The sequence below is a fragment of the Apodemus sylvaticus genome, chromosome 13 (assembly GCF_947179515.1).
Source record: "Apodemus sylvaticus chromosome 13, mApoSyl1.1, whole genome shotgun sequence".
NCBI classification, from domain to species: Eukaryota; Metazoa; Chordata; class Mammalia; order Rodentia; family Muridae; genus Apodemus; species Apodemus sylvaticus.
The window spans coordinates 14,040,943-14,062,361 of record NC_067484.1 but is presented as its reverse complement, the minus strand read 5'-3'; the positions used below and the strand labels follow the sequence as shown (position 1 = coordinate 14,062,361).

The 21,419-nt window shown below is 42.1% G+C and overlaps 1 protein-coding gene across 7 annotated transcripts in view; it reads right to left on the bottom strand.

Annotated features, from left to right (window-relative positions):
- The window catches only part of Znf236 (zinc finger protein 236), a 95,052-nt gene that overhangs the window by 61,066 nt on the left and 12,567 nt on the right, over positions 1-21,419 (bottom strand). For 6 of the 7 annotated variants that reach the window (XM_052201486.1, XM_052201487.1, XM_052201489.1 and 3 more), the window contains exons 3-9: positions 20,370-20,534; positions 14,552-14,730; positions 11,549-11,673; positions 8,351-8,523; positions 5,503-5,646; positions 1,812-2,015; positions 752-980 (exon numbers count right to left, since the gene is read on the bottom strand). In XM_052201486.1, the coding sequence (XP_052057446.1) occupies positions 752-980; positions 1,812-2,015; positions 5,503-5,646; positions 8,351-8,523; positions 11,549-11,673; positions 14,552-14,730; positions 20,370-20,534 (1,219 nt within the window). The remainder of the gene's footprint in view (positions 1-751; positions 981-1,811; positions 2,016-5,502; positions 5,647-8,350; positions 8,524-11,548; positions 11,674-14,551; positions 14,731-20,369; positions 20,535-21,419) is intronic. The other variant, XM_052201488.1, reaches the window with a different exon arrangement.

Here is a 21,419-nt window from a genome sequence, read left to right as displayed (position 1 = left end):
ACTATAGCTGTCTTCAGACATACAAGAAGAGGTAATCAGATCCCATTACCCAACCATCTAGAGAGACTGCCGTGCAGCAAGGACGCTGGCTCAATCAGCCAAACATCCCCAGCAAGGATCACGTCGTCAGAGCGAGCTCAGTCAAGAGCCTCCATGCACACAGCACACTAAGGTCAGTCTGCAGAGACAGCTGAAGAAAAGGCCCTGAAAGCATGTTTGGGAGAGCAGGAATCCAACTGTGAAGAAAGATGGCATCCAGAAAGTGCAAGGAAGCCAGGCCCAGGCTGGGCCGGGTGAGGAGACCTGGAGCAAAGGGAAAAGGTAGGCCTGGATCAGCCAGGCTAGCAGCTGAGGTAGGACAAGGCTGGGAGTTACCAAGTGGCAGCACCCAGGAAGAATAAGGAGACTGCAGGACACTGTGAGACAAGGGGCCACAGGGCTAGGAACATCTAAGAGTTGAAGAAGCAATGGATCTAGAGCTGGTAGAAGCACCCAGAGGAAACAGTAAGAAAATAAGGACAGGCTGAGGCCCCGCCCAGTGACTAGCACAGGGAAGAAACCCCCTGAGCTAAGGAGGACAATGGGAACTCATCAGAAGGCCATCCATCCGCCTTGTATTTCTCAATGCCAGTCAACTGCACTTCAGCTTCAGAACACACCATGGAGCTAGCACTTGAGAAAGCGAAGGCTCATTTCCTAGCAGGATTATCACACGGCGGAGGGGTCTGAATGGAAAAGCATAGTAAATTACCAGGGAGGAACGGTGATTTCTTCTTCAAAATTTTTTTCTCTTTCTTATCCGTCTTTTCAGGGCTTTCCTGTCCCTTTTCCTGCTCCACATCCATGGGATCAGCTTGCTCTGCAGAGACACTGGAGGCATGTGGACTCTGCGTGGACACTGCAGCCGTCGGAGTATGGCTGCAGTCGCTGGGAGGAGCTGCAACTGGAAGTGAAGACAGCCCACTGTTTTCTAAGGCTTGCTGAGACAGAACAAAACTATGAGGTTAGAAAAGGCAACACCCCAAATATGCCTACCCAAAGCTATCCCAAAATGTCATAAAGTTTTACCCACAAAACTCTAACATCACACCAAGAAATAAACTCTACAGTTCCAAGAGTCTGTCTGTTCACTCTAAGAGGCTGCAATATCCCTTCTAATATCTGACATTTTACCCCAACCCAAAGCATGGTATAAGTAGTTACATTTCTTAAATAAATGGAACTAAAAATAATGAATTAACATTCAGAAATCTTAGATCATTTGGGCTGTCTTTAAACACATTTGGGACACAAATTAACTCAGGAACACCTTTAAGACACACCCAGTCCAGAGTTCCTGAGACTTCCCCCCACCAAACTTAACATGAGGTACAGAGAGAAGACCGCCACCTCACTGGAAGGGAAGCACCTCTGCAAACGCAGCACCCTGGCCCAGATGTGCTGGCCATGCACACACCAACACATGCCTAGGATGCTCTAAATAAGACACCCGCACCTCAGAAAGAAGGGGACACTTCTTCCAACTCTCTCAATAGGACAAGCTTTAAAAAAAAAAAAAATCTACCCCAGTCCAATCAGTTCACATACAGAATAATTTTAAAAGTTTCCATTTTCTTAAATGGACATATTAATGGACCATCTAGACCTCAGCACTTCCTGTTGGTAATCACATAGGCATATTTTCTTTTACTGTTACCATTTCCAATGTAGCCACATCTTTAACCAGTGTCTCTGCATCTGTCCTGCTCACTAACAAACTGACTCTGAGACCCACATGTGAGAGTCTTGCCCAGCAGGTAAGCGCGCTTCACCTGGAGGATGTCCTGGTTGATGCCCACTGTCACACTCAGTTGTCGCCCAGACTGTGGGGACTGCTGTGCCTCCACTGGCCCTGGCTCAGACAGTTCCAGAAGCTGCTGAATGACATCAGTCACTGCCTGAGAATTCTGCTCACTAGACACTGACGAGACCTGGGCTTCCACCTGCTGCAGAGGCAAAGTCTGAAAGATCGTGGCCTGGAACACAGCAACATTTTCATTAAAAACACAACTTCCAATTTAAACACAAAATATATTAAGGGAACACCCCTTAATGGCATTAAAAGCTATTGCTTCTCAAACATAAATTCTAAATGCAATTCTTCAATGATTTCTGTAAAAACACACTCAACAAACCCTTCTACAATAGTCTAAGGGCTCCCATATGAAAGGCAGCAGCTACCAATGTCCATCTCCCCGTTATCTACCAAAACAGGCTACTAAATTTAAAAAAGCACAATGTTAAAGAGAGACAGAGAAACAAAGGCAAAAAGGGAAGGAGATTGGTATGATCAAAATATCTAACACAAATATCTTGTCTGAGATGCTACAGCCAAGAAAATTCTGGAAAATACAGCCTGATTCCTGCCAGAACCAGGAAATGCTAGGCCCAAAGGCTCTTAAGGGCAGTGCAAGGTCTTAGCCACATACTGTAGAGGTGGACACAGCATGTACACTTGAATGCACATAGTAAACATTGAGATACCCAAACTCACTCCTCAGTTACAAAATTGTGCCACAACAATGTATGTGCTTGTCAATAGCAAGAGAAACTGGTACTGAGACAAAGACTGGGAGGTCACTGTATTTACTCCATCAGTTTCTATATGCCTAAAACTGCCATAAAAGTAATTTCAAAGCTGGGTGGTATTAGTGCATGCCTTTAACACCAATACTTAGGACATAAAAGCAGGTCTGAGTTCACCGGTCTAGTCTACATAGCAAGCACCAGGACAGCCAAGACTACTGAGTGGGACCCCATCTCAAAAAGAAAATAATAACAACAATTTTAAAATAATAATAAAGAAACCCTTGCCATCTTCCTTAAAAACCAACAGAACTTTCAACAATCAACAAAGGAGTAAATGCATGAATGAGTGAATGAATGAGCAAATCAACAAGTGAGTGAGTGAATAAAGCCACAGGGCCTGCCCCTACCAAAATCAAAAGAACAAACTATCTGGCAAGACTCAGGGCACTTTTTATGGCATTTAGTTCCTCAAACTAGTCTTCTTGGCTCTGACAGCATATTTAAGACAAGGTTCCCGCCAGGCCTGGTGGTGCACGCCTGTAATCCCAGCACTTAGGAGGCAGAGGTAGGCAGATTTCTGAGTTCGAGGCCAGCCTGGTCTACAGAGTGAGTTCCAGGATAGCCAGGGCTACACAGAAAAACCCTGACTCAAAAAAACCAAAAAGGCAAGATTCCCATGGAGGAGGGGAAGAAAAGAATATGACACAGAGGATGAGATGTGTGGCCAAGGCCATGTCTTCCTGATGGATGCGAAGGCTGATGCTGACGCCGCCTTTAGACACATGAGCTCACTGTAGCTGGGGTTATCTGCACAAGATGGGCACAAGACTGAAGCCCTCAACTTTCATTATGGATGAGGAAGGAGCCTAGGAGCCCCACCCCCTCTGTGGAGCTGCTGGCAACTGATAGTTGTCCTTGGAGGAGGAGGAAGTGTCATTTTCTTCAGTGGTACAGCATGGATAAGCTGCCCTGGGCCCAGTAAATAGTTCCCAGCCAGGCTCAGGCAGGAACTCCAACTGACCTCACTGACCACACAGAATGAAAGCATAAGAGGAGAAAGGGAGCTCGAGGAAAAAGTTCTAGTGAGAGAGGGAGGCAACAGAATGAGAGACGGGAGGGAGGATGACAAGGTTCAGTACACAAATGTATGAAACTGTCACACAATCAAACAAGCTCCTCGGTGTGATGCCTAGTCTTGGTTGTCAAGATGCTGACTACATCTGGGGCCTAACTAAACCCAGAAAGGGCTGAGCACACCTGTGAGCGACTTTTGATTAATTAAATCATTTGCAGTGGGGACACTCATATTTAATTAGGATCTTTTGAGGTGGGAAGACCCACTTTTAACATGGGCCACGCCTCCTGCTGGCAGCCTGTGTATGGACGAGGAAGAAGACAGGCTGCTGTCTTTGCCTGCTTAGTCTCACTCTTGCTAGCAAGTCCACTCCTTCACTGGCCTTAGAGCCTGTGTCTCTGTGATTCCAGTATAACTGAGGACCAGCTGAGACATCCAGCCTCATGGACTGAACAGCTGCTGGATTCTTGGACCTTCTGTTGATAAACTGTCATCAGTAAACTTGGACCATAACCTGTAAACCACTCTAATAAATTCTCTTTAGACAAACAAATAGATCTAGATAGACATATATTTATTCTATAAGTTCTATTCCTCTAGAGAACACTGAGGAATGCACTTGGTTACATGCATGCAAAGTAGCTTAACTCTGTGCATAGAAATCTGGCTTACTTTTGTCTTCTGAGACACAAACAGGCAGTTAGAGATGGCAAGAGTTGTGAAGAAAGGAAGAGAGGAGATGACACCGCAGATCAGATACAGCAAGGACTGGATTTCATCAAAAAGTGCCTCACTTCAGGCATTTTAACAAAATTTTAAAAAAGAAAGCATCATATTATGGATACAGCTTTCTCTTATGCTCTCTCTCTCTGTAGCATTCTCTCTCCTCCCCCCTTACTCACACCACACACACACACACACACAAAGCCATCTTTTGATTTACATACTACCAAAGAATATGAAATCCAAAATGGAATTTTTATATTTCATAATTGCTCGACTATTTCTCTAATTAAAAACAAACTGAGGAAATAGTCCCTAACTACTAAATTATGAGAAAAGACACAAATCACAATTTTATGAACCAGATATTAGCCTCTCATGTTTATAGCCCAGATATTAACCAGCACTGAGGAAAGGTAGCCAAGACACTAGCACCACACACGCCTGCACAAGTGTAAGACACTAGCACCACACACACCTGCACGAGTGTCCATGAAAATCCTGCACTGTGCACACTTTTAATGACACCACATCCCATGCTTAGATTTTGCAATTTATTATCAATTAATAACATATGCTAAAAGTAACTGAATAAAGCTGAGTTATAAAATCCTAAGAAAAACACACAAAATTGTGTATGTCTGTATGTGCATTTGTGTGGGATTGTGTTTTGTGGCTAATATGCCTGAGTATGCCTATCTGTACTTGGGAGTTATTCCTTCTCTAAATACATACACTAGAAAGCAGAACTTAGTATCTCAAAAGCTAAAAGACTTAGGAAAAACTATCACTGTCACTTGAGAAAAGAAAGTACATTAACTCTTGAATTAAAATATAAAGATAATATTTAATACTTATTAATAGCATTGACTGCAAGAATTGAAATTCATAAATTGATACATTTTTCTTAGTTTTACAGGTTTACATGACAAGTCATAAATCAAGACGACGTATCATTATCCTGAAGTTTAGACAGATTAATTTTCATTTATTAGAAAAAAAAATAGTAGCACCTTATTTAGAAAACCTTAACTGCACTTTTTGGTACTAAATACTTAATTTAAAAATTTATATTTAAAATGAAGCTTGGGTTTGTTTTTCTAAAACCATTCTATAAACCAAATTATTAAACTTACCGTTATAACATGTGCAGTCTCTGTAGAACTTGTAGAATTTGGTGGTCCACCCATGTGCATCTTGCTAATATGAGTATTTAAGCTACCTAAGCTTTTAAATATGCAGCTACATTCTGTGCAGTTATAGGTAGGCCCATTTTTTACCTTAAAAAAAGAAAAAAAGTTTTTCAAATCTTTGGGTAATAGATAAACATATTTAAGTTACAGACTGGTAAGCTTTTTACCAGTCTAATCAGAATAAAACAATTATACATCCCTAGCTCTGGGGTTTGTTTTGTTTTGTTTTAAATTAGATAGCTTGAGAATTGATGATAGCACTTTTTAATCAGTGTTACCAGCTTAAGATCAATTGAGGGCTGGAGAGATGGCTCAGTGGTTAAGAGCACTGACTGCTCTTCCAGAAGTTCTGTGTTCAATTCCCAACAACCATGTAGTGACTCACAACCATTTGTAATGGGATCCAATGCCCTCTTCTGGTATATCTGAAGAGAGCAACTGTGTACTCACATACATAAAAAAAATAAATAAATCTTTAAAGATCAATTGAAATCATTGTTTCTTTAAATGAGAAGGGTCTAGGAATGAAGAGGCACACACTTTTCTGCTTTCTTAAATATCAAAATGTCATATGTTTTCAACTTCTTAGACTACCAAACGTGCTCCCAAGGCAGGCAGGGCATGGCTGGGAATATGACTGTCAGCACGGATCTTGAAGCCTAACAAGCAGACATGGTGGACTGGTAATGACTGAATTGTAAAGAATTTAAAAAGAAAAAAGAAACGCATGCTAAGTTTAAAATATATCCATGATTACCTTTTACAACTACAACTAAGCCAGAAATAGAGTACAAATAACATTAAAATGAGTAAGAACATCTATGGTCAGAGAATATATCTAAAACATTCTCTCACTATTATTCTCTCCTGTTATTCAAACCTAACGTTAGTTATCACCATGATTATCAGGCAGGCCTGAAAATTGCACAATTCATCTCTAACCTGGAAGACTTCCACTATTATTTGCACTACCTCATAAGAATCAAATTTAAGTCAGGTGTGCCAGCACACTCCTTTAATCTCAACACTTGGAAAGCAGAGGTAGGAGGATCTGAGCCAGCCTGGTCTACAGTAAGTTCCAGGACAGCCAGAGCTGCACAGTGAGACTCTGTCTCAAAATGAAAAACAAAAAACAAACCCCCAAAAAACAAATCTGAGGCTATGGACACATCACAGGATTGGGTAACACTTTAAAAGGCATTGTTAGAGGCCCTTTCTAGAGTAACCCATCACAGGACGAGTCCCAGGATGCCCCAGTGTACACGTGGGGCCCTCAATGAGAGGTATTTCTGAAATATGTGCTACACAAACTCACAACTATTCCTAAGTGATCAACTCTACTCAAAGGAGACTTACAAGATTATTGATGCCTCCATGAACTCTTCTGAGACAGATTATGCAGTACCTTACCACTAGTTTATGTGTTAAAGATTTAAAAGGAAAATAACTTAGTACATACAGAATTTTGATCCTTTCTCTAAAACTATGTAAAGTACTGAAGATCTTTTTCATTTTTTATTTCATTCCTCTTCTCCAAGACCTATCATCTGCCCCTGTTCTTTCTTTCTGTGAGTGTATGTAAAGGGGGGGTAGGGCGTCTATAGGTGGCAGCCAAAGGACAACCTACAGTGTCATTCTTCAGGGGTCATCTACTTTGTTTCTAAGACAAGATTTCTCAATGGCCTAGAACTTGTCAACTGGGCTAGGCTTGGCTGGCCAGCAAGCCCTAGAAGTCTGCTACCTCTATCTCCACACTGAAATCCTGTGTTTGCCACACGCCTTCCCCCACCCCCTAGTGTGGGTTCTGGAGAGTGAACTGAGTCCTCATGTTTACAAAGCACACACTGTAGGCAGAGCCCACGCTTTGTTTTTATTAAGGAAGTTTCTGTTGGGTTTATCTGGGTTTTTATTAAGTAGCCCAGACGTCCCCTCATACTCACAATCCTTCTGCCTCACTTCTTGAGTGCTGAGATTACAGGTGTCAATCATTCAGTTTTATAAAAATTTTTAGCTCCCCAGTCAGTAAGGTGGTACTTAAGGTTTAATTCCATGAAAAAAAGTTCACATATACATATTTGCTTTTTAAAATGATAGTTTTCATTGTAAAATAAACTGATTCATGATATAAGTATTTCTGTTAAATAGTCACTTATAGTTTATAATTAAACCATAACTAAGATATTATAACTAAGAGACACAGGAATGTTTCCAGGATATCTGAAACTAAGCAGGACCTGTAGATAACAGCTGAGGTCAATCAATCATTTGAGCAGACACATGCAGCAAGGCAACAGTGGAGAGCACAGGCAGGTCTGTATGAACGTAGGCCTCAGGCCAAATGCCATCCAGCGTCACTGTCTGCAACCTCTCACACTTGCTGATGCCTACTTCCAGTTCATGAAATAGAGGACTACAGTTGATAGTTCATATAAAGGTACTGTCATTTCAAAATGTTTATTTATAGTAAGAAGACAAAAGAGGATCTTTTATTTCTTCCGCCTTTAGTAAACTCCCAAGAGCCTGCTACAGTGGTGCACCTTGTAATTCCCACACTCAGGAGTTGAAGCGAGAGAACTGCTGTGAGTTCAAGGTCAGCCTGAGCTACACACTGAGGGCCACACAAAAAAGCAACACAGCAGCGTGCTCCCATCAATGGACTTTTGCTAAATAGATTACTGTACACAAACCCAATCTGCATTTTCAAAACTGTAACAATTTCTCAGGGTAGCCATTAAATCAAGAGACATCTCCAACTTTGTGATAGTGCTCAGGGCCCAAACACTATGCTCACCTCTGAGTGGACCCTCTGGACATGGGACTGCAGGTTCCCCTTCTGTGAAAAGGCGGCAGGACAAAAGGCACAAGCATGTGGCTTTTCTCCCGTGTGCTTGATCATGTGAGTCTGCAGCGCCCCTTTCTGGTTAAAAGCTTTTCCACACTCACTGCACTTGAATGGCCTTTCACCTAGTCAGAGAGAAGAAGAATCAATGTGAACATTTTAGAATGAAAGAAATATGCAAGGTGTCCAAAGTCCAGGCTCTGACCTACCCCTCTAGCCAAAGCATCCCCTAGGAATGCTAAAGTCATATACTACAGGCGACTCACAAATGTTCAACCTGCTTCGGACAAACCTTTCTAAATCCCAAGTGAAGCCCATAGCAGTCTTTGCAGGGCCATTCTTCTCAGCCTACTTACTCCCACGTCAGCCCTGCTGGCTCTCTCAACTACTGTCTACCCCAGGGCACGGCCCCATCCATCCCCATAGCCCCACCTAGCCCTGCTGCTTTAACCAGGCGGACTACCCTCAACTCAATAGAGGAACTCTTTCTGAGATCACAGCTAGTCTTGTTTTGTTCTGCTTCCACAGCTTCTTGGTCTTACTCAGGTCTCCTCACACCACCTGCTCTCTACCCAGCCTTCTTCTGTTCCCTCAAAAGACACGGCTGCACTAAAAGCCAATGTTACCTCTGCCGCCTTCCTATCTCTGAAAACCCACACAGCTCACTCCTTCATGGTTCTTCTGGTCTTGGCGCAGTTATCCTGCAAGAGTGACTTTTCGATCCATAACTTTTGACAATTCACTTATTATTCAACTTCTCTTACAATATGCTCCAAGAAAGGTTTTTAAGTGTCTGTTCCCGACTCTAGCTTCAGTACCTCACACCCATTATTATGTTGTAGGTATGCATTCACTCAACGGATGATAACTACTCCAGTATCTAGACAATCAGACAGATCCCTACTTCTCTGAACTGACCTGAGGATTAAGTAAGTTACTGAGATGGGGTGATCCTAGAAAAAAGATATCCATGGGGAGTGACAGATAGGAAGCTTAGGAAGAACTGTAGGCATGGTGTCCTTACCAGAGGCACCGCATTTTCCTGGATGGAGTCCATACAGAGGAGGGATAGTCCACCAGAAAATGACTACATCACAGCATCACATGCTTAGTAAGGTACATCCATTCAAAGACCATGCAGGCAGCAGGTGAGCTTTACTTAGGAACATTTTCAACAGGAGCATTTTGAATGCAGGAGCTACCTGCGTTCAAGCCTAGCAGGCTAGTAAGAAGATGCAGAAGACTCCAGGCAAGCTGCCTTCCCCAACATTCCATGCCCTCAGGAAACCATCCCGACTGCACGTAATCAAAAGCTCAAAGCCAAGAGCAGAACACAAAGTGTGTAACATCGATGTGCCTGGGGTCTGATGGATGTTTTTACAAATGTACAGGAAAAGGGATGGACATCAAACTCAAGAGTGTGTAAGATCTGAGAAATCCAAGTATGTAGTGTTTTCTCTGCATGTTCCTACTCTGATTAACCCTTCAAACTATTTTTTTCATTCAAGAAAGATAAATAAGTTCTATCACATTTTTCTTTCTGAGATAGGGTTTCATGTATCCCAACTGGCCTCAAACTTACTGCAGAGTTAAGGATTACCTTAAATTGTTCTTTACTGTTTTTGAGACAAGGTCTTATTATGTATCCCTCTGGTCTAGAATTTCCTGAATTGACAAAGCTAGCCTTGAACTCAGGTCCACCTGCTTCTGCCTCTACAACACTGGTATCAATGGTGATCAGGACTGCCTGACCTTGAACTTTTGACCCTCCTGCCTTGACCTCCCAATGCTGGAATTACAAGCATGCAGTACCTCACCTCCATAGTATAGTATCAGGAACTAATCCAGGACTTTATGCATGGTGGACAAGTACTCTACGGACTGAATTATGTCCCTATGCCAACCTTTTAAGGATCATACATTTTCTTCCCTTACTCTAGGAATATAAAATAATGTTCTGAAAGTAAAAGCTTTATAATGGCAAATAAATGAGGTAAGAAATTACCTGAGTGATTTTGCAATACAGCACATGAGACATTTCATAAAGACAACAAAAATGGGGGGGGGGGAAACAAAGCATAATCAGAACTGGTCAAGCAAACACAGTAGCCAGCCGAAGAGCTCAAGGTCATGTTGCTGTTTCACTATAAATGAAAAGCAATCAGGGCCAGGCAGTGGTGGCACACGCCTGTAATCCCAGCACTCTGGGAGGCAGAGGCAGGCAGATTTCTGAGTTCGAGGCCAGCCTTGTCCTCAGAGTGAGTTCCAGGACAGCCAGGGTTATACAGAGAAACCCTGTCTCTGTATAAAGAAAAAAACAAACAAACAAATAAACCAAAAAAAAAAAAAAGAAAAAAGAAAAGTAATCGGAAGAACAGGGAACAATGGCAAAGCGTGGATTACTATTATTCTAATTTCAAATACGTATTTGCCATTTCCTTCATCTTTCTCTAGCAGAGAACACGTGCATTACTCACAGTATCAAAACTATCTTGCACAAAATGTGAGAGAATATTCAGTTGTGAATACTGATTCATTTCACATATTCAAGCAAGCCTAATAAGCAAGCAAAAGATGGTAGAGAGAATAAGGGTTCTGTTGCCTTCATGCTATTTAGTTGGTCAGTTGACTGGTTTTGAGATATAGGGTCTCAAATGTAGACTGGGCTGGCCTGGAATGTACTATGTAGCTGAGATATCCACCACCATCTTGCTATATCAGCCTCCCAAGTGCTAGGATTATGATCTGTACTGCCATACCTTAACATTTATAGTTTACTTCATTAAAGCCAAATTCTCACAGCACACACAGATCCTCTGCTGCTTTGCTTCTTTAGATCTAAGTAGCCAGTGCTACACTGGTCTAATTACAGGAGCCATGTAGGTAACCACTATCCTATCAGCTCCAACTGACTGGAGCTCACCAGAGCCCAAACCCTTGTCTATATTTGGTGTTTAAAACTTAGGACAACTAGATGGCAGACACAGGCCCACCACTGTTTCAATGAGAATGACATTAGGAACAATAGCGAAGCACGCTACGGCTGTACAGTACAGCACAGAAGCCAGGGGTACACTGCAGCTCAAACCGGGCACAAGTCCTTCCTTCATGGTAGATAAGAAGGCACCTGAAAGCAAACGTCTCTCATACCTGTGTGTATCCTTATATGTCGCGTTAACTGACTGGGCTTTTGAAATGTCTTTCCGCAGTGTGGACACGAGTATGTGAAGCCGCTTCTGTCAATGTTCCGATTATAAGATCTTGTACCTGATGCCCTAGTGCAAGATCCGAGGAAAAACATTTAGAGTCATCCTCCTTACGTTATAGCTTCAAAGTAAAAATAATGCCACAAAGTTTACCTGGCTAGTCATCAATATATGTTCTAATGCTTGTGTTCAACATACAAACACACAAGCACACATTTATTAGTCTAGTGACATAAATTTTATTTTTGTCTATGTCTGATGAAAAGAGAAGCTTGGTTTGTTCAGATCCTCAGTGACTGGGGAACAGAGGCAGAAGGCATCTTTAAAGCACACCTTGGTGGGTTAATCAACAGGCCCATGTAGATACAAGTTCCCCCATTCCAAGCCCAGACTCTCCCTAGCTCGTGGTGTTCAGCAGCACCTGGTGCCTGACAGATGTCCACTTCTCACCACACAGCCAGACAGCTGACTCTACTTGGCCGCTCTGGAGATTGTTTAGCCAATAGCAATAGCCAAACATATCAAAAAGAATCCTGCTTCTTTTCCAGGTCAAGAAATGGAAGTGCCTCAGGTATATAGGTTTAATCTTAAGAAATTACACAAGACTCTTCAAATCCTTCTTTAAAACCTGCTGGTTTTACTTTCAAGCATCTCAATACTGTCAAACACATCTTCTTTCCATCACCAACACTCCTACAGGAGAGCACTGCCTATCCACAGAGCACCAAGCCTCCTGGTGCCCTGCTGCCCTCCCTGCAACACTCTCCATGAGGAAAGCCAACCACCCACACATTTCCAATCCCATCAACCATACATCTTACACACATGGATACAGACACGTCTAGCCCTCCTGCCTCCACACCCCTACTCATCAGATTATCCATATGCATGAGCTGTAGTGCTGGGGATTAAACCCAGAACCTCGTGCATGGTAGGCAAGCATTCTACCAATGGAGCTGCACTCTCAACTAACACTGTGTTTGTAAAGGAATAGTAATAATGAAATAGCAATGCATGCCTATAACCTAGTATTCAGGATGTAGAAGTAAGAAGGTGACAAACTTAAAGACAGCCTACACTGTGCACCAAACCCTGTCTCAAAAAATGAAACCAAATCAAACACTAAAATACTGGGGATATTAGTCAACAATAGGCAAAATAAAAGTAAAAGACACGAGGTGGGACCGCCTACTCAGTTCCCCTGTCTAAAGGGCAGGCCTGGGAGTAGGTCATGCTGTCTAGTGTTTATATAGCTCATAAATGTTTGAGTTAACTGGTATGAGACTTATCCGTCATTGCCTGGCATGGTGGCAGACTAAATTGATGACACAACTGCTAAGCAATCACTGATCCTGTCCTTCATAGTAGCTGTCAAAATCAGCTGTTGATAGGCATGGAGGCATATAACTGCTGCACTAGTATTCAGGACCTAGAGAAAGGAGGATCTCCATGAGTAAGAGGCCAACCTGACCTACACAGTAAGACCCTATCTTTAAAACAAAACAAAAAACAAAACCAAAAGCCACATACACACACAAACAAAAACAAAAAACACCAGAAATCAAAAATCATCTTAGTGAAAATGATAACTGGCCATCTCTACAGGCAAAGGAGGCACAACAGCCACGGTAGCCTCCTTCCTTTTCACTAGGAAACAAACTTGCTTCCGCCCTAGCTGAGAGCACTAGAGGAGGAACAGTAAGAACTACACGCCAGAAGATGGGGAGGGATGCTGTGACCCAGATCTCCTAGACAAGATGTGGCCACTCGTGAATTCTAAGTGTGGTTACCTGCATAGGATCTGTACAATACTGAGCCTATCCACTTTCCAAACCGGATAGAGGAGGGGCACATGAGGCCCTGACCCGCACTGAGGAGCTATTGGCAGTTAATGGCTGTTTTTACTTCAGAAGTGTATCCCCGAGTAAGCAGCCCATAACCCAGTAGAGAATAACACAAGCACATGCAGGCAACCCTATCTAAATCAGAGATTCATTTTCAAAAAAATAATGAGAGCAGGAGAGAGAAGTTGTTGGAAAAAACTGAAGAAGAAGTAGAAAAAAAGGGACCAGTGAACAAAAATACACCATATAAATATATCAGTCTGTCCAAAATACACCATATAAATGTATCAGACTGTCTAAAATATACCATATAACTGTATCAGGCTATCCAAAATACACTATATAAATGAATCAGACTGCTAGAAATACACTACTGCATAAATGTATCAGATGGTTACAAATACACCACTGCATAAATGTATCACACTGTCTGAAATACACCACTGCATAAATGTATCAGACTGTCTAAAATACACATGAATGTATCAGATTGTCTGAAATACATCATATAAATGTATCAAGACTGTCTGAAATACATCACGTAAATGTATCAGACTGTCTGAAATACACCACATAATTGTATCAGACTGTCTGAAATACACCACATAAATGTATCAAGACTGTCTGAAATACATCAATCATATAATCGTATCAGACTGTCTGAAATACACCACATAATCATATCAGACTGTCAGAAATACACCATATAAATGTATCAGACTGTCCAAAATGTACTATATAAATGTATCACTGTCCAAAATACACTATATAAATTATCAGATTGTCAAAAATACATAAAAAATAGCTTTTAAAAAAGAACATAACAAAGAAACCACTTAAGTAAAAATAGGTAAATATAAGAACCTAAGAAAATGTTAAGTTGGGCCAGGAGTCTATTATGTATCTATCCAAATGGCACAGTGGAAACTGCTTCACCCTGAAAGTGCTAACAGCAGTGTGCCACAAGCCCTGTGAGCCATGCATGCTGCTTCTCTTCCTACTGCACCAAATACTTCAGTCAGCCACAGAAAAGCGGGAGGGCAAGCCAGTGTTCTGTATGCTACCCAGGATTTTTACTGTGCTAGTCTAGGAATGACCCATACCTAACTTTACAGTGAGTCTTCATGTGTTCCTTCAGCTCTGGCGACGTCTCGAACTCCTTCTTACAGGCCTTGCAGGTGTGCACTCGGTTGTTTGCCAGTTCCTGCCGGTGCTCCTCCATGTGTATGGCCAGCTGGCTGTGCAGCGTGAACTCATCCCCACACTCAGAGCAAATGAGGTTCTGGAAAAGGAACATTTCCAAGCCACTGCTCCTTAGAACTGGTGGCACTGTGAACATCAGTCCACAAATGATACCTTCCTCTATTCTGGAATAAATACCACCTTCGTCTCTCAACACTGCACCATTGTACCCAAGTTGAAGTGTACAAAAACCATTTCTACTAGTAAAGGATAAAAAAGACAAAAAACCCAGTTTTTAAACAAAGTGAATTGTGCATCAAAGGTTATTGGGCACTTGGCCAAATTCCATTTGTTCCAAGAAAACTTCAAATAAACAGGACTTCATACAAAAAGGTTGGAAGAGAATTCTAGGTGTGACTATAATCTACAAACATCATCAAACACAATAACAGGTGATACATTCATTTGTCAATGACAACGCCTAATTATTCATTTAATCCTACTACAGCCTGAGTACCTCACAGGGGCAGATAAGCTGCTATAGTAGAAGACACACACAGGACATTAGACTTTGTGCCAGACCAAAGCCATCAAAAGCCCTAAAGTCCTCAGGACTTAAATAGCTTATACTGGAGTATATTTTAACAAATTTATTGCTCCCGCTTAATATATTTTTGCTTTGGTTTCAGTTTTTGGGTTTTGTTAGAAAGGGTTTCATTGTGTAGCCCTGGATAGCCTGGATTCACTATGCAAACAAGGCTAGCTTCAAACTCACAAGATCTGCCTGCTCCAACCTCCCAAATGCTGAGATTAAAGGTCATGAGGGTTTCATTGTTTTCGTGGCTACTAGAAGGATGTCAGTCCAACTGGACAGTGTGGCTAGCCAGAGGGGCTGTCTATGATGGACTGCATGAACCCTGATGTGTTCACTTCTAGCCTCCACATTAGTAGAGGGCTGCATGACATGAGACGATACCAAAGAACACAGTAGTGACAGTCCCATCTACAGATGGCAACTGCTGGATTAGGACAGCTCCAACTCATGCACACAGCTGCAGGTCCACACATAGCACTTACTTAGTCATGACCCTCAAGAGCAGCTAGCCATGAGATGTAAGAGGATTCGGTTTGCTCAGAAGCATCATCTCACAGAATCTCAGCTAGCCTCAAACTCACTATTCAGTCAAAGATGACTTTGAACTTCTGATCCTCCTTGTTCCACGCCCTGGGTGCTAGGATTACAGGCCTATGCCACAACACCCTCTTTATGTAACACTGGGGATTGGACTCAGGGTCACACATGCTAGGAGAGTACTCTGCCTACTGAGCTAGACTCCCCAGCCCTACTGTTTCTTTCCATCAGAATTTCTTTATTACTCTGTATACCAGTCTTTTTTTTAAAAAGATTTATTTTTTTTATGTATGTGAGTACACTGTAGCTGTTTTCAGACACCCCAGAAGAGGGCCCCAGATCCCCATCACAGATGGTTGTGAGCTACCATATGGCTGCGGGAATTGAACTCAGGACCTCCGGAAGAGCAGCCAGTGCTCTTGACCGCTGAGCCGTCTCTCCAGCCTGTGTCCCAGTGCTTACTGGAAAGCTCAATTAAATTAGGTTATGAGTTGGTTGCTCTTAGAGCTCTGCTCTACTGAAGAAAAAGCTAAGAATGAAGGGAATTATCTTAAGAAGAAATCTAATAATAGTTTCAAGGTAAATGGTTTTAAATTGACATTATTATACAATAATGAATTAATAAACTTCTACATTGTGAGTAACTTGAAGATAATGAAAATTTACTCTAGGACTCTGCCAAAAAGAAAAAACTACCATCTCAACACATGAATGTGTTTGACATAGAAAATATTTATTTTTATTAATAATGCTATCACTTGTCCAGGCTCAAAATTACCAGATAGGGCTGGAGAGATGGCGTGGTTCTAAGAGCACTAGCTGTTCTTCAGAGGACCCAGCACACATAGTGGCTCACAATTGTCTGTAAATCTAATTCTGGAAGATAAAATGCTTCTTTTCACCTCCCTTGGGTACCAAGAATGCACATGAATCTACATAATAAGCACATACATATATACATACATACATATATACATATATACATTACACCACATATACACATATTTTTTATTACACAACAACCTGGGGTCTGACATTTCCTATCCCTGGCCCTGTTCTCGTTTCTGTGGCTCACACCTACTATCTTTTCGCTCACTTTTTACATATGGTGAGATGAATGCATCATGGAAGTAATCTGCCTGGATATTACATGCTTTGCTCAGATGAAGAAAGGCTAAGAGCTGGAGAGATGACTCAGCAGTTAAGACGACTGACTGCTCTCCCAGAGGTCCCGAGTTCAAGTCCCAGCAACCACATGGTGGCTTACAACCATCTATAATGGGATCCAATGCCCTCTTCTGGTGTGTCATAAGACAGTGATGGTGTTCATATACTTAAAATAAATAAATTTTAAAAAAAAGAATGAAAGAAACAAAGAAGGGTAGAGCATAAAACCAACATGTGCCACCATCACTGTGTCTCTGCTATTGACCTATTAAAAAAGCTAGGACCTTGTAGACAGACGTCTTAGACAAGAAAGGCAACACCTGCTTAGTGACTGCATTCTCCCCATCATCAGTAGCATCAAGTCTCCTCCTAGACATCCTGGGTAACTCTAAGGATGCTGAGCATTAGCACAAGTCAGGGGAAACTCCACACAGCACTGTCATCAGCTGACAACATGTCATCTGTGAAGAGCCAGAGCATCCAAGGTGTAACTGCTCTGCAGCCTCAAAGCTCCTGGAATGGAGACATTCCTTCACCAGCGTGAACACTGTCTCCTCTCTCATCAGCCTCTCCAACCTTAATATACTGCAATAAGCGGCCAAGACCCAGCATTCCAGAGGCCAATCCCTTTTAGTCTCATATGGACCCCAAAATGACAATGCATCAAGTATTCCAAGTCACCCCCAGAACACTGCTCCTTCCTCACATAAACAGGACTCACCCTACATCAGGGTTCACTGGATATACTGCCACAGTGACCCGTGTAGTGGGGCTAGGTCTGCCAGGTATTGGGGGAAAGCACCTGCTAGTCCCCAGACATCCTATAGCAGCCTTAAAAGGAGATGATTAAACACAATAAAAACATTAATAATTATGTGAATTTTAAGAAAATTTTCCTAATGTTTAAACACTAATTATTTTCCTTTCATATGTTGAGTAATCTGATGGAGCACTGATCTCTAGAAATTTGAGAATACTCACTTTAATAAAGCAGTATAGAAAAGCTGTCTATGATGTTCTAAAAATACATCCTCTATCATGGATATTCTTAAACTAAAGTCACTTATGCTTCATAAGTACATACATTAAAATGTTTTTATATTATTTCACACCAATTTGTATACAACACACATTTCAAGAGTAACTTTTAAAAAGTTATCTTTATTACATATACATATATGTATATATACACACATGCATACAAACATATGCATGGTGTGTGTGTGTGTGTGTGTGTGTGTGTTTCTCTGCATGCATATAAGAGTATTGCAAGCATGCAGCATTCAAAAAAGATTCAAAGAGGGCATCAGATCTTCTGGAATATGAGTTACAAGCAGTTGTGAGCTACCATATGGTTCACAATTAGGAATCAGACCCAGGCCCGCCCTAAGAGCAATTTGTCCTCCTAAGCACTGAGTTGTGTCTCTGGCCCCAGGAGTAACTGTTTACTGCTGCACACCCTCGGCACTTGGAGTACCTATTCCAAGGCTCTGGTGACTCAGAATAATAGAGCAAGGACATGGGCAAATGGAGTCACTGTAAACAACTGCAAGCTCCACCCTGGTACCCACCTAGAAAAGAATTTGAACGAAGTTTGCAGAAAAATATAATAGTATATTTATATAAATATACTTACAGAAATAAATATAATAAAAGCAAGGTTTTGAAAATACTGTGTAAGAATCCAAAGCCTTTTAAAAATGACAAAAGACTACCTATCCATCTTTCTAGTGACAAAGGAGAGCATAAATTTTAAATTGTATCTGAAGAATTGCAGAGGAGAAAATGATTCTGTTCTGTGTCCTGCACAAAGCTGGGGTTGGATGGAGTAAGTGAGCTAGGTATGTAAACTGCCTGGTGCCAGTCCTTGCCTCTTGACATGTATGAGGCCCTGGGTTTGACCCCAGTGCATAGACAGGGCGTGGTAGGGCATACCTACCATTTCAGCACTGCTCTACTAGGTATAGGGAGAAGAGCTCACAGTCCTCCTCGACTACACAGGGATTTCCAAGTCAGCCTGGGATAGACCAGACCCCATCTCAAAACCGAAGTGGAGGACTGTGCTCATGGGCAAGCTGTGGCTGCTCTTTACCTTGGCTCTGGGCCTTGTCACAACACAAGAGTGCAAGCCAATCGTCAAGCTCGCCCTTCAACACCCTGGTACGCCAGGCATTTCTCTTCAGTCTAGGCTACACAGTCCTCAGTAAACCCTCTTGCCATGATCTTCTGTAACACCTGCTTCAGTCCCTAACCTCGAGGACCACAGCCTTGTCTGCTGCTGGGCTGCACACATGAGCCCACACACCCAAAAAGCCTTCACAGTCATTGATTCCTAACAGTGTTGGACAATCTGTGTGCTTCCCCCTACTTGGACTCTGCTCCCATCCCCACATAGAGTCCCCACCTTGCCCTAGGCATCTGACATGAGTTTAATCCACTTAAACGTTTAAAAAATCATTATTAATGTCGAGACCTAGTGAAGCAGGCCTGTAATCCCAGGGAAGACCAATTGCTAAATGAGTTTAAAAAAAAAAAAAACCTAAGACTTTGTGGACACAGCTCAGTTAGAACATTTCCTTGGCATATGAGACCCTAAGTTCAATACTCATTACTGATAAAACAGAAGGTTAATATTAACAGTAGGTCTTTATTGTAAGCATTCTCTGATGTTCACTTTTCCTTCAAAGAAGCTAAGCTTTTTGTGTCCAACTGGATGACATTGGGTGAATTGACCGCCTCTCGGAGGAGAGCATCCTCTCCACTGCCCACTGATGAGAATATCATTACAGCAAAGCATTCACAAATGCTTTAAAGAAGCCATGCTCCAACTGCACGGAGGGAGCACTTTAATGTCTGCTGGACCCAGCTTCTACATCAGGAGGACTTGCCCCACTCACAATCATTCCAGACAAACTGCACCAGCTTGGTTGGGAAGAGCACTCCAGGAAAGATGAGCCTTGAAAATTCTAGATGATCCTGGTCACCCTGCGACTATTCTCAAACAGGTCAGTGTGGGGAGCATTTCCCCCAGTAACACAGCAGAATGTGATTGGTTTAATGCATGGCCTCTGATTGGTCCTCATGTGAGGCTTTGTGATTGGTGGGCCTGGAAGCTGTGTTGTGATTGGTGCAAATTACAAACATACATTTGCATGCCACAACCTCATCCAGGCTTTGCAGGTTACTTTTCCGGTTCACCCAGTAAACACTGCTCTGCTGCCCCTCTGCACTGGAGCATTAGATCAGATACGCTCCTCAATGCTCCTCCTTGCTTACATGTGATCTCTTTCGTGGGTAGAGCAGGCTGAACTAATAACAGAGGTAACTACTGTGGTAACAGTAAAACTAACGCTCTAGAGAGCTGAGGCTTCAGAAGTACAGTCAGGCTAATGGGAACATGCATTTAACAGTCAGTTAACAACTATATGTTAGGCAATTACCTCTTCCTTCTCGTGGAGCATAATATGTGCTTTGAGACTGGCCACTCTCGAGAACTTCTTGTTGCACACAGGACAAACTGGATCTTCCGCATTGTGCGTACATTTATGAAGAGTCAGGTTGAATTCAACATTAAATGTTTGGGGGCACTGGTCACATCGGTGTGGCTATTTGAGATAAAGGAAGGAATTGAATTATAATGTTTCCAGGTGCTGTTAAAATAAATACAAGGTGTGTTGGCACACATCTTTAATCCCAGCATGCAGGAGGCAACTGGCAGGTGGATCTCTATAAGTCTGAGGCCACTCTAGTGACAACACAGTGAGTAGTGACTTACAGGAAAGTCATAGATACCATGCCTCAAAAAACTAGATTCCCTTTCTAAAACAGTCTCTTTTGGATCCAAGCCAATAAGTCAATATATCTAAAAGCACATGGTAAAGCTTGATAGGTTTTTCAAGAGATTATAAACAGAACATCACATGTAAAAATACATCCTTTCTTTTCTTGATGGTAGTGAACATTACACTGTCTGATCTCAAACTCTCAATTCTCCTGCCTCTATTTCAAAAGTCTGAGACAAGCATGTGCTGCAGCCCTAACTCCACAGCTCTCTCTAATGTGAAAGACTGCAGCCAAACAGATTTCTGACAAACTTACTTGTAAACAAAATCACTTCTAGAAAAATAAATACACAACTTCCCTCTAGATTTCAACAGTTGCTTCTCTCAGTCCAAAGTTTTCTCTACATGAAAAACTTTCTCCTTCTAACCTGTAAAAAGATAAAGCCATGGCCAGTGTTCCTCTGCAGCCTTCAGACTATAAGCTTTGCACCAGCTCCCTCTGTGACCGTATGTGAAAGGAGACCTGAACCACCCATCAGGCCTTTTCTCTAGCCCTGAGACAGCTTCCACGCTCTACATGCAGTAGAGCCAGCCAGCCCAGCCGGCCCTTCTAACCATGCTTCTACATGCTTTCTATTTCCTTACGTCATATCTACAAGGAGCCACTCAATGGTAGAACATATGCTAAACACACACAAGCTCTGCATG